Source organism: Paramacrobiotus metropolitanus, unplaced genomic scaffold (genome assembly GCF_019649055.1).
Source record: "Paramacrobiotus metropolitanus isolate TYO unplaced genomic scaffold, Prichtersi_v1.0 Parri_scaffold0000085, whole genome shotgun sequence".
NCBI lineage: Eukaryota > Metazoa > Tardigrada > Eutardigrada > Parachela > Macrobiotidae > Paramacrobiotus > Paramacrobiotus metropolitanus.
Genome location: NW_026570305.1, coordinates 220121 through 238470, shown reverse-complemented (window position 1 = coordinate 238470; position 18350 = coordinate 220121). Strand labels below are relative to the sequence as shown.

General features: G+C 42.6%; 4 protein-coding genes across 4 annotated transcripts; 1 reads left to right on the top strand and 3 right to left on the bottom strand.

Annotated features, from left to right (window-relative positions):
- Window positions 1-997: 997 nt before the first annotated feature.
- On the top strand, window positions 998-3778 carry LOC129596016 (uncharacterized). Its single transcript, XM_055493168.1, has 4 exons — window positions 998-1195; window positions 1309-1461; window positions 2260-2418; window positions 3356-3778. Exons 1-4 carry the CDS (start codon window positions 1135-1137, stop codon window positions 3418-3420), a joined length of 438 nt encoding a protein of 145 aa, XP_055349143.1. The 5' UTR covers window positions 998-1134; the 3' UTR covers window positions 3421-3778.
- Window positions 3779-3912: 134 nt separating this feature from the next.
- Window positions 3913-5993, bottom strand: LOC129596014 (uncharacterized). The gene is made up of 3 exons (XM_055493167.1): window positions 5627-5993; window positions 4734-5048; window positions 3913-4494 (listed from the first exon to the last, which is right to left on the bottom strand). The coding sequence occupies exons 1-3, from the start codon at window positions 5878-5880 to the stop codon at window positions 4188-4190; spliced, it is 876 nt and encodes a 291-aa protein (XP_055349142.1). The 5' UTR covers window positions 5881-5993; the 3' UTR covers window positions 3913-4187.
- A 483-nt stretch (window positions 5994-6476) lies between these two features.
- Window positions 6477-7695, bottom strand: LOC129596052 (uncharacterized). The gene is made up of 3 exons (XM_055493210.1): window positions 7293-7695; window positions 6821-7120; window positions 6477-6737 (listed from the first exon to the last, which is right to left on the bottom strand). Exons 1-3 carry the CDS (start codon window positions 7547-7549, stop codon window positions 6617-6619), a joined length of 678 nt encoding a protein of 225 aa, XP_055349185.1. The 5' UTR covers window positions 7550-7695; the 3' UTR covers window positions 6477-6616.
- Window positions 7696-8030: 335 nt separating this feature from the next.
- Window positions 8031-9171, bottom strand: LOC129596067 (uncharacterized). The gene has a single exon (XM_055493229.1). It carries the CDS (start codon window positions 9030-9032, stop codon window positions 8043-8045), a length of 990 nt encoding a protein of 329 aa, XP_055349204.1. The 5' UTR covers window positions 9033-9171; the 3' UTR covers window positions 8031-8042.
- Between the last annotated feature and the right edge of the window lie 9179 nt (window positions 9172-18350).

Below are 18350 nucleotides of genomic sequence, written 5' to 3'. Positions count from 1 at the left end.
AGAAATTCAATTATTATGTCAATTAAGCGCCCAATATAAAGCGATATCTGCTTTCATTTATCACGAGTACAATGCAGTATTTTTTCGCTTTATCGCCGACATAAATGGAGTTTTTACGTGTAACACTATCATAACAGCTTAGACTATCAGTCTATACGAGTAGGGTTTAAATTTTCCACGGTTTGTGTTTCGAAATCAGCTTTTACCACTGTCGTTTCATCGTGAGGACAAGTCGATATTGCTACTTTTCGGAAATTTTATCAAAAAACTAAAAAATAATGTACCTTTAACAAGTATCGATCATGTCATAAGTACAAACGTAGTACAAAACATTTATAACAGAAACACTTCCTTAATGCTATCCTGATCGGGAATTGTACCCATTACACAGATCGCATCCCCCGTTGTATCTGTATTGAGAGTCGCTGTCTAAAAAACTCTTTCGCACGTTTCTGGCCTGTGGCGCTGGCGATACCGCATCCAACCCTCTCCACAAGCCTTTTTGTTCCATCTCCTCACGGTCCGTAAATTTCGAATGCTGCCGCCATGAAATTATACCGTGGTTGCAGCCAGCTGTGTTTCGTCAGTTTCGCTCTTTCGGCGTGTTCAGCTGCGGCCCCGGCGTTCATTGAGATGCGATCGATTTATGAGGCAGCGAGCGTGTCCACGCAAGTCACTTCGATAGCCAGCGGCTTTCCGCGTTCCCATGGTACGAGTGTGATCACATCCGGCCTTTTGCGATCTTTGGCTGAGAGACCTTTCGGCTCCATTCTGGCTGGGAAACCGGCAGTCTTTAGTCTGGGTGTCATAAAAAAACTGGTTGTCATACTATACAAAGGAACAAACCACTCTATTGGAACCGTTACCCTGTACTGTTGTCGTAACCTTGCAATTACTTACTACATTGTTTCTAGTACGTATCCTAGTAACATAAACAATTGCTCAGGCTAAATGACAGCAAATTTTTAATTCACGAAAGGCTTGATATTATGTGATAATACTAGTAAGTACTATTGCGGCAACTTGCTCGACAATTGTTACTTTTTTACTGTCTATGCTCCATATGGCATATCTGAGTTCGACATTAAAAGTATTCAATTTACCTTTCTCATACGAAAAAAATTTTTATTTAAAATGGCAGAAACCTGGAAATCAGTCCTATCTGCAACGCTGCTTTTGATGGCATTCCAGACAGGTACGATAGGTCAATATGTTTATCAAATACTGCCTAAATGCATTTTTTGGTCGTGAAGGGTGAATCTCTTCCACGCAAAGGCATAATTACGGAGTTCTTCATGGTTTCTGTAGGGGAAGCAATCAAGTGCTATGATTGCGATTATGTGACCGGAGACGTTCCTGCAAATATGAAAGATATAGTAAAGGACTGTATCAACAAAAACCCAAAGGATTGTCCCGCAGACGTCAACAACTGCTACCGTGCCACCGAAATCGTCAAAAGCCGTTAGTACCGATAGGTTTAGTCAAATCTAAATTGTTTTTTTAATAAGTTACTGCGGCTTCAACCACACACATTCATTAAACATTCCGATCAACAATCGATCAGAAACCCTTCATGTAACGCGCCACAGGGAGCACCGGTAACCTTTTGTTGAAACCACCAAGTGGCGTTTTCTCGTCTGCTTTGCAGTCAGCAAAAACATTCCGTCGCGGACTCGCTGTGCAAATTACGTATTATTCGTATACTATAAATTTGTAATTAACGGTATAGTTAGGGACCATACACAACTACATACAGAACGAATTTTTCGGGAACGTAATTTATAGATAGTCCCTTATAGTATCTTCCTTTGTGTAACTTGATGCTTGTGGTCTATGGAAAGTCTGTGACTCTGTAATACAGACTTTCCATAGATCGTTCGAAAACAAGCCGTAAACTAAATATTGTACAAAGACTAGTCTTTGTAATTATGCTAGTTTAACCGACTGCCAATTGGTGTCAGTCCGCTCCGGAAAAATATCGAGTAAAAGGAATATTGGAAGCACACTTTTACTGGTGAACACGCCAGCATATGCTAAGATTTCGAAACACTATACTAGGAACCTTGTGTTTTCCCGTCTCACCATTAAATCTCTGCAAAATTCCTTACCCGTCAAATTTTTCAGCACCTTGCGGTAATATAATGCTGAACTATCCAGATCTGGTTTTGATTTTGCTTGGTTTTAGTTTAGAGTATTTATAATATACGTTACTGGTTATACCTGGTAGCGAGTGCGCTCACGTTTTTCAAATAATTGTAGCGGTGAAATATGAAGCGAACCATCAAAGTTGTGGACGAATCGGGAAAACTGCAGCAGACTTGAAGTGCACACCTTGGCCGGCGGTTCCAGGTGCAGAACTTAGTGGCGCAGAATGTTATTGTGCTGGTGACCTCTGCAACAGTGCAACCAAATTAATCGGTAAGAGTTTCTGCATCCTGCTAATTTTTGGGACGTTCGCCTTAACCAGTCGTGAGTTGGAGGAACTGATGTTGATTCTTTATTGGTCAAATACACTCAAATACATTCTTAAAAAATAATTAACAGGAACTGATTAGTTCAGTGTCTCGTGTTATGGGAAGTGGCCCGGTACATGGTACCCAATTCGTGTACATGCACGAAATCTTTCACTTCCGCGGGTTCCCAAACCATTTTTTCTCTTGTTTTATGACATTCTGTAGTCAAATGATTTATATACACGGTTTGCGCAACATCCGGTTCGGGAGAAATGGTTGTTTGAAAATTCCAAAAAGTTTAAATGCATTCAGGTGTACCAAAAGTCTCATTATGGACCGATCTCTTTCTAATTTTGCACGTACTGTAAATGCACCTGGCCATGAAGATCGTTTTTACACTGATCCACTGTTCTACCAGTTTTTTCAAATTTTAAAATGAATTTCAAAAATTTTAAAATTTATTTTAAAATTTGAAAAAAATCATGGAAGTCTGGATCGGTGTAAAACCGATCTTCATTGCCTTGTGCATTTACATGCAAAATTAGAAAGAGATCGGTCCATAATGAGACTTTTGGTACACCAGACACCTGAAATCTGAATGTATTTAAACTTTTTGGAATTTTCTTACAGCCATATCTCCCGAACCGAATGTTGTGCGCACAAACCATTTTCACGCCAGTGTATATAAATCATCTGGCTACAGAATGTCATAAACCGAAACAAAAAGTGCGCGAAGGTGAAAGTTTCCGTTCTTGTACACGAATTTGGTACGATGTACCGGGCCACTTCCCTTAAGACCAGAGCGTAAATCTCTACGATAGCTTCCCATGGACTCAGTCACGGTACCGTAAGCGCTCGCATGTATATTTTACGACGCATTATTAGCAAACTTTTTTCGGTAGATTCACGGCTTCCCCTGGTAGTTTGGATCATCTTCGGCGCAGTTTCTTATTCAACGTTTTTCTGATGGACGTCGAAAGCGCAGACTCACATGACTGAATAAAAAGGAGACAAAAAACGATAAAAGGGGAACAAACGGCTATAATTCAAGCTGCAAATTTTTTTTTATTGTTTACTCTGGTTTTCTTTAATGTTTTACGTCAGCTCGGTTCTGCCGTCGTCCAAGTTATAAAAGCAATTCCTAACAGCAAGGAAACGTTTTTTAAGGAAACAGTTGGTTTTGATTAGATCCTGGCATTTGTTTGGCTCTTTCCCCTGCGATCCTTCCACCATAGCTGTATCATCAATAACAGTCGTGTTGGCTCCGAGGGCCGCCGCAAAGAAGACCTCTTCGGTCTCGTAGTGAGAACATTAAAGTGCAGATAAAAATCACCGCTGCCGGCACAAACTTCATAATCTCTAAAAAACGTTTTCACTGTGAAAATGTGAACACTTATACTGTGAAAGCGAATTACGATCCATTATCAGGTAGTGCAACCGAAATTATAACAGGGCAATCGTAGTGTCGAAATATATATCTTTCTACAAAAGATGTCCCATAAAATTTGACGGGATAGTATATCGACATCCTTTCTTCCAGTTCATGTATAAAGAATACCAAAAAAGTAATGAAAATGCCAATGTTTACTAATTCAACAGCGTGTAAAACAAGGTAATATGTGCAGCCTGCATGGCCATCAGCGCCACCGCACAAGGAGTCAATAAATATAAACGATCGCAGATCACTTGAAACATGATATTGACAACTTTCATCACAACGCTTTTTATAGTAATCTAATCCCGCTTGTTTGCCAAAACTATGGCGAGAAGGAATGTGAAGAGACTGTACAGTGCGTATCCGTTGGCAGGCTGGATGGAGCCGGCCCCGTTACCCCCACCGGAAGTATTGTTCTGGTCCGGCCGTGTGATGGGAGGCGTGATGGGCGGGGTAGCGGTGGTGTTGTGACTCAGTTCATCGCCAGTGCATTTGTACATCTGGAGAATATGCGGATACAGGCTGCTGTAAGCCTCGTGGGCATTCGCACCGCATGTACCATTGACCTTTTCCAGGGGGACAAGCTCCTCCACGCGACGTATCACTCTGCAAAGAGAATGCTTATTTAATGCGATTTATCATAATCTTAAGGTTGTTCCTGTTTCGAAATATAATTTAAAATCGCAGTTATTCCATTTGATTACTTTATTATAAAAATTTAATCAAGCTAAATTTTTCAAGCTGTTTAAGACGAATTTAGCGCATAATTTCTATTTTCTTTACTTGCCGATTGTGTTGCCTGGAATACATTTATTATGGCTAAAAGCATCAGGTGAAAAGCATACCGGCAAAATAGGTCGGTGAACTCGGAATACATGTCCAAGACCCCCGATGTATTATTGTTGTTGGGTCCAAGCGATGTTAGTGAGGCGTTGACGATTTCTTGCGTGATATTGGCCAGCACTTGGTCATTAGTAATCGTGCTATACACATCCAGTCTCTTGTTGCAGCGCACAATTTCGGCAAAGTACTTGTAACGGTTTGGAGCCTCACAGACAGCCAGGAGATCATCGTACATGATGAAAGTCATCACCAAATATGGCTGTGTAAAACACCGGCTAGCCATGGGACGGAGACAGCCGATGAGGCCTTGGACCAAACTGTAAAAATAACAGAAAGAATTTGTTTATATAACTGCCAAAGCCGCTCGAACAACAACAAATACAAACGCGGCTACGCCACACGAAAATGAAAGTTTATTTTAATAAAAAAACAACGCAATCTCTACCGTTTTTAGCGTAAAATGCAAAACTATTACACAACGCACCTATAACACTTCCTGTAACAACAGTTAAACTGAAACGCTGTTGAAGAGAAGCAGTTATGCAAACGCCAACGTGCTGCGATAATCGTTTTACTATGAGATAATAACTTCATAACCTTTAATAGCCTAAAAAGTTACTGAGTTCGGTAAGCAGCAGCTAATATTAGCTTCCTAATGAGCAACCTGATTTCAGCTAATTTTAAAATAATCCGGAACGATAGATGCTTATTATAAAATAATTTGTTTGTTTAAAGTTTAAACAACGGCCGTATATGTAAAAATGGGATAGTAACCGGTCTGTGCCGGTGCAATTTTTACGCAATTTAACATCAGTGCCGACAGTAAATGAATGTAGGAAATTAAGTCAATATCCGGTTGTTTTAATGTTATCGGTGATATTATAATTCTTCTTACTTGCATGAAGCATCCATTATGGCTTTGGCTTGCTCTTCGGTGATGTTTCCACTGAGAAAAACTCCTCCAAACTGATCCAACACCGCCTGACTGGCTTGTGTCTGATTTTGCATGTTGAGCGTGCATTGCGTGATCGCCTGTACATCGTCTGCCGTGCAGTTCGGCCCAAAGAACTGCGACAGATCTGGTATTTCCGGTCCCTGGGCGCAGGCGCTCACGGCCAGCAACACAACGGCGCAAACAATCCGCAACATTTCCTGTACTGGTAAGTAATCCGTTAAAAATAGCAAAACTTTTATTACAAAATTGGTGATATATCCCGTTTCCCACTTCAGTTACATGCACACTTGTCTTTTCCTCATTTCTTATAGAGACTGGGAAAGTAGTGGCTATATCCTTATCTCATTTTGCTAACCACCTTATCGCTGTCAATTGTCCAGATGCACGCACACTGTCGGAAGACAATTGTGGACTTTGGCATATACTTTATGACTCACGCAGACCACTAGTGCGAATTACGCAATTAACAAACGTCTGCATCCACAGCCTGTCACTGGGAATCGATTAAAGCGTTCTGAAAATGCAGTTAGGAATTATCCTTGTACATGAATATCGATTCGGCGTTTAACTGGAAGGTAATACGATATCTCCATCGGCTTATCAGGAGAACAATCATTTTTGTACGTACGTATCTATGTAAACATGATTTTTACACAAAAGTAACTACAGTACATCGGGTTTACAAGATTCGTACAACATCATACCGCGTAACTGCAAATTAAACTTTTGCTGCAGTCGCCGTGTCATTTTGGTGAACCAATTTATTATGCAATTGAACACTCCTAAGTCCTAACAGCAGAATTTTATTCGATCAGCGAATAATTATTTTTAAAAGTTAGTCTATAAACAGAATTTTTATAACCGGCCAAATGAAACAAATTTCAGAAACGCGTACTCCAAAGACGCCCAAATACAGCTTGCATTATTTCATCAGCATCCATACATTTCCACCATTTTCGAATGCAGATTAGATAGCAGATTGTGAGTTTCCGTTCCGCATGCCCCTTCAACATTTTCCGATGAAAGCATTTCCTGTGCTCGTGAGAGAATCCTTCAAAAAAAGCACCATAAACTGACAAATTTTAAATGGAAACAGCGACTAATGTGTGTGTCAGAAAATGCGCAAATATTTACCGGCATTCGATGTTCATAATGCTGTCCGCCGGAAGGCTCATCAGCTGGATAAAACTGTTGGCACTAGCCATTGCCGCCGAAATCTCGGCGATAATCCCTTGCAGTTCTCCATCACCAATTAGTTTAGGAATAAAGTGAAGCTTGTTAAAGCAGTTGGCTACCTCCTGGTAATAAGCGGCGACACGGGCATTTCGACATACAGCTACTGCGCTTTCATAGACATCCAGTGCTGCTGCTGCCAATGGAAAAAGGCAGCTGCTTGCTAAAGGTCTTCCGCAGGTATCAAAAGTCAGGATAAGACTGCAAAAGCGTACAGATATTTAGCATTTTAACCGAAAAAACTATATCACAGATATCCAGCTTCTTTTTTTGCATTTAACGATCTTAATCTTTAATCAGATACTGCACGAAGATTTACGGGATTAATACAGCGTCCTCATATGGAAGACAAACATCAGGCTCTCTGCTTCACCTGCATGCTGCATTGATAGCCTGTTCCGGACGATCTTCCACATCAATTCCATTGATAAACGACTGCAGGAATTTTTGCAGTAATGTGCTGTTGACCTTGATCTCCTTCTCCACGGCTGTCATACAGTGCATCAGCGGTACAATATTTTGCTGGCAGAGCGATGGATCGAAACGAAATCCGTTCGAACGATCGGACGATTCGGCTTTCGTCGCGGTAACGAATCCCAAAATAACTAATAGACCACACAGTCGGAACATTGAAACGGTTAGTTCTGTTTTCAAATTTTCTTTGAAGAAACTATGAAAGGAGGAATACGAAATTACGTTGATAGTAGTGCGCAAATGAATGTGCAGAACTGTCTATTACATCTGTAACGCTTTGGTCTCGTAATAATCTGCTTGTAATTAAGGACAATCAATTTAATATCATGAACTGCATGGCAGTGCATGCCGCCTTTCATAATTCATATGTACTGTACACTACACCGCAATAAGAAGTGCAAACTGCAAAGTGATTAGATTGCCGGCCATTGCCTGGATTAAACCTAAAACTAATATTATTCGCCTCTGATGCTGCTAATTTCTGTGATTCACCATCGGCAACAATAACTAAATTACTTGGTGATGCACAAAAATCAAATTTCTCCCAAACTACATGTAATTTGTATTACAACGTTTTTGAGGATTTTTAGCGTGGCCGCGTGCTATGGGTTCTGTAAATTATTGATTAATCCCGATGTACCAAAGCGATTTATTTAGCAAGCCGGTTCCAGGTGTTTTCATCAACATTGGTTATTTTGAACCGCTCCAGGTATTTTCTTAGCGGTGGTACAAATCTCGATTTAGCGTCATCTTTTATCAAAGAAAACCAACCGGCATCAAACAAGTCATAACTCTCAGTTTTCGGCCAGTCTTTTTCTTTATCAAGCGCTAAAGACTTCTCTTTCGACCGGAAACTGAAATGATCCACGCGCAAATCCTGCAGCGGCACCTCCGCCCGGAAACCCTCAAGATCGCCGCACCAGTGTATGTATCCCGATTTACAGCTTCCGGGTCGGTACAGCGCCTTCCCCCACGAATGATTACAGTGGATTTCATCACCATGGCAAATTCTGTCAAATAGCTCGGGGAAATCTTTATCCAAATCGGGATGCGGAGCGCGCCGCTCCTGTAGTTCAATCAACAAGGGAAAGTCGGTAACATTATTCCCATTAGCGTAGTGATACAAGTTCACCGCAGATGTGGCGGCATCGCGTTGTATTTTTCCCTTGAAATCATTGATTAATCCCGATGTACCAAAGCGAATCGTCTGCACCTGAAAACTATTGACCATCGTCCCGTTTTCCGACATATTTCCATACATTTCCAGAAATTCCACGATGGTGGGGAATGTCTCCGAGTACATGAACTCATCCGTATCGATAACGATCAACCAATCTGTGGAGTGGTTCGTGCGGACGTTACAGTGCTGGATGACGGCTAATTGGTTTTCGTACTGGTCAATGCTGTCGTGCAGACTGGGGCGGTGACGTCGGAGAAAGTTCATCGGATACACCGACACCATGTCGCCGAAACCGGCGTCACGGAACAGTTCGGGGAGAAGCATGATGTCGTCATGACTGTCGTCGTCAAAGAGGATAAAGCGCTGTACACCTTGTAGATGATGGAAGAGTATCCACTCAGTTATATAGGGAAGACTGTTGCGGTTCATGGCGCAAATGGCTAAAGATAACGCTAGCATCTTGGCAGACCAGTTCGTAACACTGAAATATTTTTATAAATTTTGTAAAAAATCAAATTACGGACTCATAAAACTACGTAGATAATGGTTAATGCAACGTGTCAAATCAGTGCGAGTGCTTATTGCACAACACTAAGAAAATAAAACTCAGTGAAAGGAGTACATGCGTCGTATGAGGTATTCCGCTTACAGGCAAACATTTTCATGGCCAAAATAGCGTAATCAATTGTAAATAGCTGCAGGTGCTGTGTACGCCGGTTGTGTAAGTCATTAAATAACGATTGTGGCAGCGTTTGGCAGAAAATTTGCCCATGATTATGCCGGCTTTATAGTGCACCGACCTGCCTTACCACCGGACACCGGTAGTGTGGCGAAAGTAACGGCTGCCGTTCGTACAGTAAAAAACAGTCAAGAACATTCTGCAGAGTTGGTACACTACACAATTTGCTTTACAACGCAGTGCCCTAAAGGGAAATCTGACAGCTGTGGCCGTCGGAGTGCAGATCTGCACACCGTCAACAGCATAATCGTGGTATACAGCCGCTGCACAACGGTAATAACTATCATTGGTTTTTTTTACTACACACAGACGGTAAATATTGTACACACGCTTACGAATACGTGTATAATCAAACTGCAAGTTTAGAGCAGTCAACTGAATTATTGAACGTCAATGAACAAAACGTACAAAACAGTGTGAAAAACCAAACAGCAACTGCCCCGCTCTTGCTGATGAAATATTGCTTTTGAACAGAAGATTATGAGGTTAGGCCTGATTACATACCGTAGCACTTTTAGAAATTTAAAAATGCGCATGTTCACTATTGTGCTCCTACGCCAGGATCGCGTTGGCGATTACAGAAGATCGTAGTCAACCTGGTTGTTCCTGGCTGTTACCGCCCGAAGTTCCTTGACTTGCTGAACGAGCAACAGGCGCACCCGTTACCGGATCAACGTGGACTGTTTGCCGATGCCAGTGCCGCAACAGCCAATTCCTTGCCGATTTCAAACACAGCGCAAAGAACATCGGGTCTAGGACTGCTTGTAACATGTACAAAACGGTTGCCAGCTCGAAGAATTCTCCCGCATAATCAACTTCAACAAAAAACGCCATTGTGAAGAACAGAGTTATGGGCACCCAGCAGACAACTGTTCCAATGGTCAACAAAGTCAATAAGAAAAATGGTCGTGTATTCGCCGGTTTTTGATGCGACGCAGCTGTCGCGTGGCCCTGTAAATTCCTCATAGGAATCCGTTCCCTGTTGGCAACACCGTGCTGCACTTGTGTGTGTACTACGCGTTCCCAACGTCGCCGGGTGTGTTTCCAATACGTCCACAATAAGAACGGATATATCCCCACAATTGTCACCAACGGTAAGTCAAATACAAGAAACTGCACTACCAGCATCAGCGTGAACTGAGCATCCGTGTTTACGTAGCATCCATATTTCAACGGACCCCGGTAAAGCAGATGATCTAAAATCAACCCAGGCAGAAGAAACCCAAGCACGTATACCAAAAGTACGCCAAGCAAAGCACACGCCACTTTTTTAGTATGGTGAGTTTTATATGACAGCGGGAATTTCAGCGCCCATGCGCGATTAATGGTGATCAGGGCGTGCGTGCACTTGGTGACCCCGCCGAGAATATACAGCGCAAAGAGGTACACGCTGCATCCGGTCACGTCCAGCCACAGGTCACCGTACATTTGGCGGAGAATGTCCATCGTATTGCAGATTCCGATGTACAGAACGTTGCTGATCAGCAGAAAAATAACGTAGACGTTGAAGCCGGTAACCCCACTTTTGTCTTTGGAGATTAATAAGATCAGCATTAACATATTCAAGGGGAAACCCACTACCGTCATTCCGATCAGATTCCTTGGTAGTATAATGTCTGTGGTGGTATGGTTCGTTTGGCTCGATGAATTATTCCACATCTTCAATCAACTTATTTTTAAATAACCAACACAGCCTACAGTTTACGGGCGTTAACTTGGTAAACTAAACATCCTTTGCTACGTCACAATAAGGCTTAATGACAAGTTGGTGCGTATGCAGCGGAATTGTGTATTAAACGCTTTAGTTGTAAGCGCTACATGTTCTCTTGTCATCGTTTAATCAGCCCTCAGCTTATGCTGTGCATATTAAGACAACCTTGTGCTAACCTACAACACGCTACATCAGTACTGGTGAGAATCGTTTTATTCGTCTTTCTGTATCTGGATTCAACAGATGAGAATCGACCTGGCAGACTGGTTGACGTCAACAGCTGATATACGGGAACGGTATCTTTTGTGGATTGATTTAAGTCTAATTGAAAGGCTGTTGACGCGATTTTGTTGGGCTGCTCTGCAATCTGCAGCAATAACAAGCTTTTTGAAATACCAAGAAATCTGAATCAGTCACACGTGTACTGATTAAGCAGCGCCGACAGAAGCCACCTCGAGGAGTCGGCAATTAGCTAGTCACTTGGTTGTGTCATACTGAAAAGAATTGTAAGGAAAGGTCACGTGGTGACCGTCTGTACCAAGCTTGGACCATTGTATTCCTATAGCAGAATCTGCAATCGTAAACATACTGCCTTTCTTATTTATTTGTCGCAACTCAATCAAAAATTTTAATCGTTTTGATTGCAGCGAAAGTATACCGCCCTAATCGTATTCTGATATTGCCGATAACTTCCTTTCAAATGTGAATACTAAAGCGCCGCTACTTTAATAGGCCAAATTTTCTCACTTACGATTTCGAAGTATGGCAAATTACCCTATAAAAATCGGTTGCGAAAGACTCGATCAGAATATCATGTTTTATGTACAGTAATAATCTGATGTCATATTGTTTGTGGGACTCTTCAATGTACAGATGCACAGTACTTAGTGGTTACATACAGCAGCGCCATCATAGTAAGTTTAAAATCGACACAAGCAACTGAAATGCATAAAGAAACCTAACGACGAGTATATGTTGCCTTTCCTATCCAGTAAAACCAAGGTTTTTGTGAACGACAAAGACTAATCTACACTATTCCGTCTAAGATATGCCAGCAGCCTTATTATCACAACCCGACCATCCGTCGTCCTGATCTCCAGATATCTTTTATTGCCACTACAAACAAGATGGGATCCAGCACACTTTCGCACGAGTACACCGCTCGGGCCACCTGGTAAAACGTCAGATCAAAATGTCCGTACGGTGCCATACCATAGAAAACCATAATCGGTGTCCAGAACACCAACACACTGCAGGTCATCAGCGTCAGCACCATGAAAGCGTAGGAATGCTTCTCTGTCTTTCCGGCAGCAGCATGCGATGTTTTATGGCAGGATTCGCTTGACTGGGTGCCTGGATGATTTCCTTGCTCCGGAGCAGCGTTAGCGGTCTGAACGTGTCTGATGGCTTTCCGGGAACGGACGCGGTAGACACAAATAACCGGGTAAGCACCAACGACAATAATTTCGGCTAGGTTGTATACCAGCCAGTGGACGGCTTCCGACCATTCCCTCTGCATGGTGATGTTGATGCTGCAGCCCATGACGTCCAGTGAGGACCGATAGTACATACCATCTACAATTAAACCTGCAAAAAAATGAAGCATGTTGATATTTGGAGACCAGGTCTGTTTGAGCAGTTTTAGCCACCAGGCATTCTTTTCGAATCTTGCTTTTTTTGCAATGGTCATTTACGTGCGCGACCACTCTGTTCAATGCCTTTGACTCGGTACACGTTCCTCAGTACTCGTTCCTCTTGGCACTCCTTTACCCACTGTTACTGTTAGCGCCAATTGGATTTTTTTTACGTAATTCTCGCCACTTCGGTTTCAATTAATTTCTTCCAAATTCTGGAAATTCTTCGTAAGTCGGTGCTGTTTCCGGTTTTCGGGTCGTGCAAGACAAAATTACATTTCTGGGTTTCCTGGATGTACTCGGTAGAAACCAGATATTCAAGTATGCTGACGTCAATTATCAACCGGGATACAGCGAAGGTTCTTCAGCTCTGTCGAAATACAAAATGTCTGTGTGCTGCGGAAGAAAAAATATCTACTTTAAAACCACAAGAACATGACGTCACCGTAATCCCAACTTATAGAAACGTCCTTCACAGCCAAAACGCGATTTTGATCAGTCTGTGAGTGTGATACAAGTAAACGGTCTTTCAGAACTGGATGTACGAAACTCTGATGTACGAAACTGTGATGTTGTCAAACACACGAAATGTGTAGTGAAGAGTGTACTGCATGTCTGTAAAGTGAAATTCGAAAATCTATGATAAGCTGTTGACGGAGCTAGGAGTGCGATCTGTGCAGAGCGGAAAAAAAAGGAAAGATGCCGAGTGAATGCTAAGGCTTCAGACAGTTCACGGATTGAACAGCACTTTAAAAAGGATCTTGGGAGCGAAGCAAAGGATAGTAAAGCGTTGTGAACGAAATGGTTAGTGGTTACCAATTATTTACCCGGTAAAATGAGAACGTGTACATAGCACCACATTCCCGCGCACACACCAACGGCCACCTTCTTGGTATGATACGCTCGGTATGAAAACGGGAAGCAGATGGCCCAGATACGGTTGGTGGTGATCAGGACATGTGCGATCAGTATTCCGCCGCCGAACGCATAACTGCCGTACAGATACACCGTACAGGCGGCTTGGCCAGGATACCAACTGCCGGCGTAACCGGTGGCAATGTCCAATGGATTCTGCAGCATACCAATCACAATATTTGCGCCTAGCAGATTCATTAAGTACACGGAGAACGGGGTGCGCAAGTGTTTATCCCAGATAAAAACCAGTAGAACGCCGCTGTTTAGAATCACGATGAGGAAGAGCGTAACCAGGGTGAAGACCGGGATAAAGGACCACGAGGGTGGTGGGTGGACCTGATCAAAATGGGATGTGGTGTTACCGATATTTGGCGCAAATGACAGCATGACTGCAAATTCGCCTGCATACAACAAATTACAGACACTCAACTGATTTGCAGCGTTTGTCCATTGTTAAAATGCAAGCAATCGGCAATGGAAAACCGGCAAACCACAGCATCTTCACTTATGTATTATGGAATTCCTACGTCGCCCCTCATCTTGTGAAGATTACAGGTTTAATTATTTCCTGTCGGCACGCGCAATCTTCAGTGTATCCCGAATGTCGGATTCTCTGCACCATGTGGTGTTCTCGGGTAGCATGCTAATTTGAGAGGGCGGGTCACATGCATGTAGATGCGGATTGCCCGGTCCGCAGTAGCATCATAGCAAACGGCCAAGCACAAGCATCACGTGGTTCTACTTCTACCGATTCCGTATCGCCATACTGATGAAAGGTCAGCTATCAGGAATATACCACGATCAAATTTCCTATGCCGATCTTCGACGCTGACACTGTAAAAATTAGCGGCAATATCGGTTAATAAATGACGTGATTTGAGCAGAAAATCTTAGCCAGCACCGGATGTTTTGAAAAGCGCTGCAAAATACTTTATAAACTAACCTAATCATCCACGCGTAATTGGTTAATGTAGCATGGCATTTCAGTGTATGGCATTTCAGTGGCACTGAAATGAACCTTCTCACGATAACAGATTTGATTTGTGATACACAACGGACTCATCGGCGCCATCGAACAATAATACTCCTTCCTTATTTTCGCACCGATTTGTTCACTGACAGACCCGAAAACCCTCCTTTTGAGAAAGGAGTTAGCTTATAACATAAGTTACGAATGCTGTACAGCGTGGTAGCGCCAAGTTGAAGACAGTTGGTTGCCAGTTATTAAAATTTCAGAGTTCCGGCATTCCGTGGCCGCTTCTATGCTAAATGCTAATGAAATTAAGAACACGTCTGCAGCACTGGCGCAATCTTGCGTGCTAAATTCTCATCATCCTGCTCTGTTTCAAATAATCAATTCCCATGAAATACTCAAGCAAGATGAGCAGCCACAGGACTCCGACTTCCTTCAAAAATAATTTTATTTCGTTGTTATATGATGTCTCGCATGCAGAAAGAGCTACCCTATAAGAAGACGCCTTTTGGGCAAAATCCGTTTTCCTTTAACCTGGCTTTTAATTTCTTTAAAGCACTGTACAGACGACGCTAGCCTCACTAGTATGTTGGTTTACAGGCGACAGATGTATTCTCCTTTTCTTGATTTAAGCTGTGTAATTTAAACTAGTTCTGTCGAGCACAAATGTGGAATTCGTCGAATACAACAGTAGTAACTGATTCCGCAGTGATTTTAACGAAAACCGTTAAATCTATGATCGGTATAACGGTAGGAGCATTTACTTTGAATGTTCTCATGTTCGTAATGTTTGTTATTAGGGATAACGTAAAGGAAAGACCGTTTAACATATATGTCATTGGATTACTGGCTAGCAATATCTTGTACATAGCCATTGTGGATACCACGGAAATTCTGCTAAAAGCCTTTGGAGCTATTTGGGTGGGAAATGCCGGTTGTAGCGCCTACCTATTCGCCATGTACATTTTCCGCGGTATCAGCAAGTGGACGCATGCATTAATCACCATTAACCGAGGATGGGCGCTGAAATGTCCCATATCGTATAAAAACCGGCATAATCTGCAAACGGCTCTACTGCTTTTTGGTATGACTGTGGCGGTTGTTGTTGGATTACTGTTGCCGGGATTAATCTTGGATGAGATGTACTACCGAACACCTTTAAAGTCTGGCTGTTCGGTGAACAACCAAGAACAATATGCGCTGATGCTAACTGTGCAGTTGCTCATATTTGATATGCCCTTAGCGATCATCATCGGCGGTTATCCGTTTATATTGTGGACGTATTGGAAGCAAACAAGGCGGCGCGTTCTCCATTCGATTATGGCTTTGGCGGAAGTCAGCAAAACACACGACAACACACCGCCGAGAAATACCAATAAAACGGTTGTTACTGCCATGTCTAGCACGAAGAATCGACCGTTTATGCTTTTGACCATGTTGACGATCGGGACTCTGGTCTGTTGGACGCCCATAACCTTTTTCTTTACACTGGATTTCTTTATGAAAGTAGATTATACCGGAATGTTTTTTGAAACAGCCAAAATTCTGTACATAATGCAGGCTGTCTTAGACCCAATGTGCTTCAGCGTCTGCATCACCCGAGATTTACCACCCTCCGCTCGGAGTCGCAAATATCGTTGTTGGAGTCTCCGGCCGTATTCCGTGGAATCCACCGCACCCTCTTAAACCCATTTTATGTATATTGTTTAACAAGTACATTTGCATTCACTAATGTAGTAATGTTGTGCAGTGCAACTATCAGTAAACTAAAATGTTGTAAAGTATGTATGTACCCGCGCTTGCACTTTTTGTTGTTTCTATGGCTATTACCTATTAAAAAAACGTTCTCTACACAAGTGTTGCAATGTTCAGGGTTGCTTTTTTGATTTTTATCACAATCCCAGCCATAAATGGCCGCCATAAGTGGCCGCAAAATTTTGATAAGCAGTTGCTCACATGTCAGTGCTCTCCATGCTTCCTGAGCAAAAGAGATTGACCACAGAGTGAACTGCTAATTCAGTAAACGGAGTTGAGTTAGCATCATCTTGCTGTGCAGGCAGTCGTGGCAAAAAAGCTTTTTTACAAACAAATGACCTAAGTGGTCTGTATTTTTCGCTACGGCGCATTCTGGATGTTTTGTAACTGGTACCTGTACCGGTTCGTAAGCTGTATCTTTATCGGCATAAACTGTCACGAATATTGCAACAACGCAAACGAGTTGGTTTTACATATATCTCGAAACATGACCTACTCCTACCCGTGACACGCACACGATAGCATATGTATGATTCCGTGCAGTGTTATTTCAACTCATAAATTGTAAGGTTTATAAACGATACAATTTATAGACATAACCGGCGAGCTATTTAATGTTGCTCGTTGGATTAACTGCAGTTCGGGTCATGACTTGGGATGTTAATGCAGAATATTTTCCGATATCACATAGTTTTCGATTCGGTGCGCCTGTGGCAAAATTAAGATAACTGGGAATGAAATGCAGTAAAAGCAGTAAGAACAATGCAGTAAAAATCTTGGTGGGTCAAAAAAAACCACCAAACTATGAAAGGATATTCAAGTTCAGGTACTTTTGCAAACCGCTAATCTTGGAACCGGTGCAAATAAAGCGGTCCGGAGATCCTTCAGCGCTAGCGCAAATAGAATCGGATCCATAACAGACTGAATGGCAAACAACAGTGCCATAATCTCGTAGCCGATCGGTGAATCCACTTGCACGAAACTGGCCACGGTATAAAATGTGACATTGGGTGCCCAGCACACCAGAATGCTCAACGTCAGCATTGTCGTAATAAGAAACGCGCGATTACGCTCCTCCTTAACCACCTTCCTTGCATTACTGGCTTCCGCATTCTCATTGCCTTGTGCCTCGTCCGTAGCGTGTCTTGACCGAAGGGTGCTCACCGCAGAAAACAGCTGCTTTGCCGACATCCTGACTTGCCGACGGCGCTTATGCTTCAGCAATAAATAAGGGTACGTCAACAAAATAAGTAAAGTCGGGGTCACATAAATGACAAACTGGACAACCATATTCCACGCATACTGAGCCGGTCCGTTCAGCATGCATCGATGATCGTTGTACGATGGCCGGTAGAATAACGCATCCTGTACAATTCCCGGTAAACAGATTATATGCACATATGCCCATAAGCAAATGACGGTATACAATGCGGTTTTCTTATTATGATGGTTCTTAAACAAAACCGGAAAGGTTACGGCTAAGAGTCGGTTCAGACTGATAAGAGCGTGCGAGTGGATCGTCATAGCGCCCAGCGCCGACAAGGAATACGTGTAGACATTGCAAGCCGCGTTGCTGAGAGGCCACGTTAAATGCGTACTGTTGACAATGTCCAGCGGATTATTTAGAACCGAGTATAAAAGATTGGCGAATAGCAAGTTGCCCAGGTACACGTTAAACGGCGTATGGAGGTTTTTGTTAACGATGAAGATAATGAGGAAGTATGCGTTGAGAACAATGGCCACGGGTGAAATAATGAGGACGCTGATCGGTGTAAATGTCCAACTGAGAAATGTGGTAGTGGTACTAGTGTTAATGACGACTCGAATCGTTTGGTTCGCTTCCATATTCCTGCTGAAAAAACCGTTAGAAATCTTTTTCCGAGCGGAGATTCACGTAGACAGAGATCTGGATTACAACTGAATCACTTCCGTGCTGTTTCCAACTGGATGTATAGAGTAGTCGTGCACATTTCGTCTACTAAACAGACATTTCCATCAACATACAGAGTATATACAGTACTTAGATTCACCAAAAGGCAACCAACAGCGC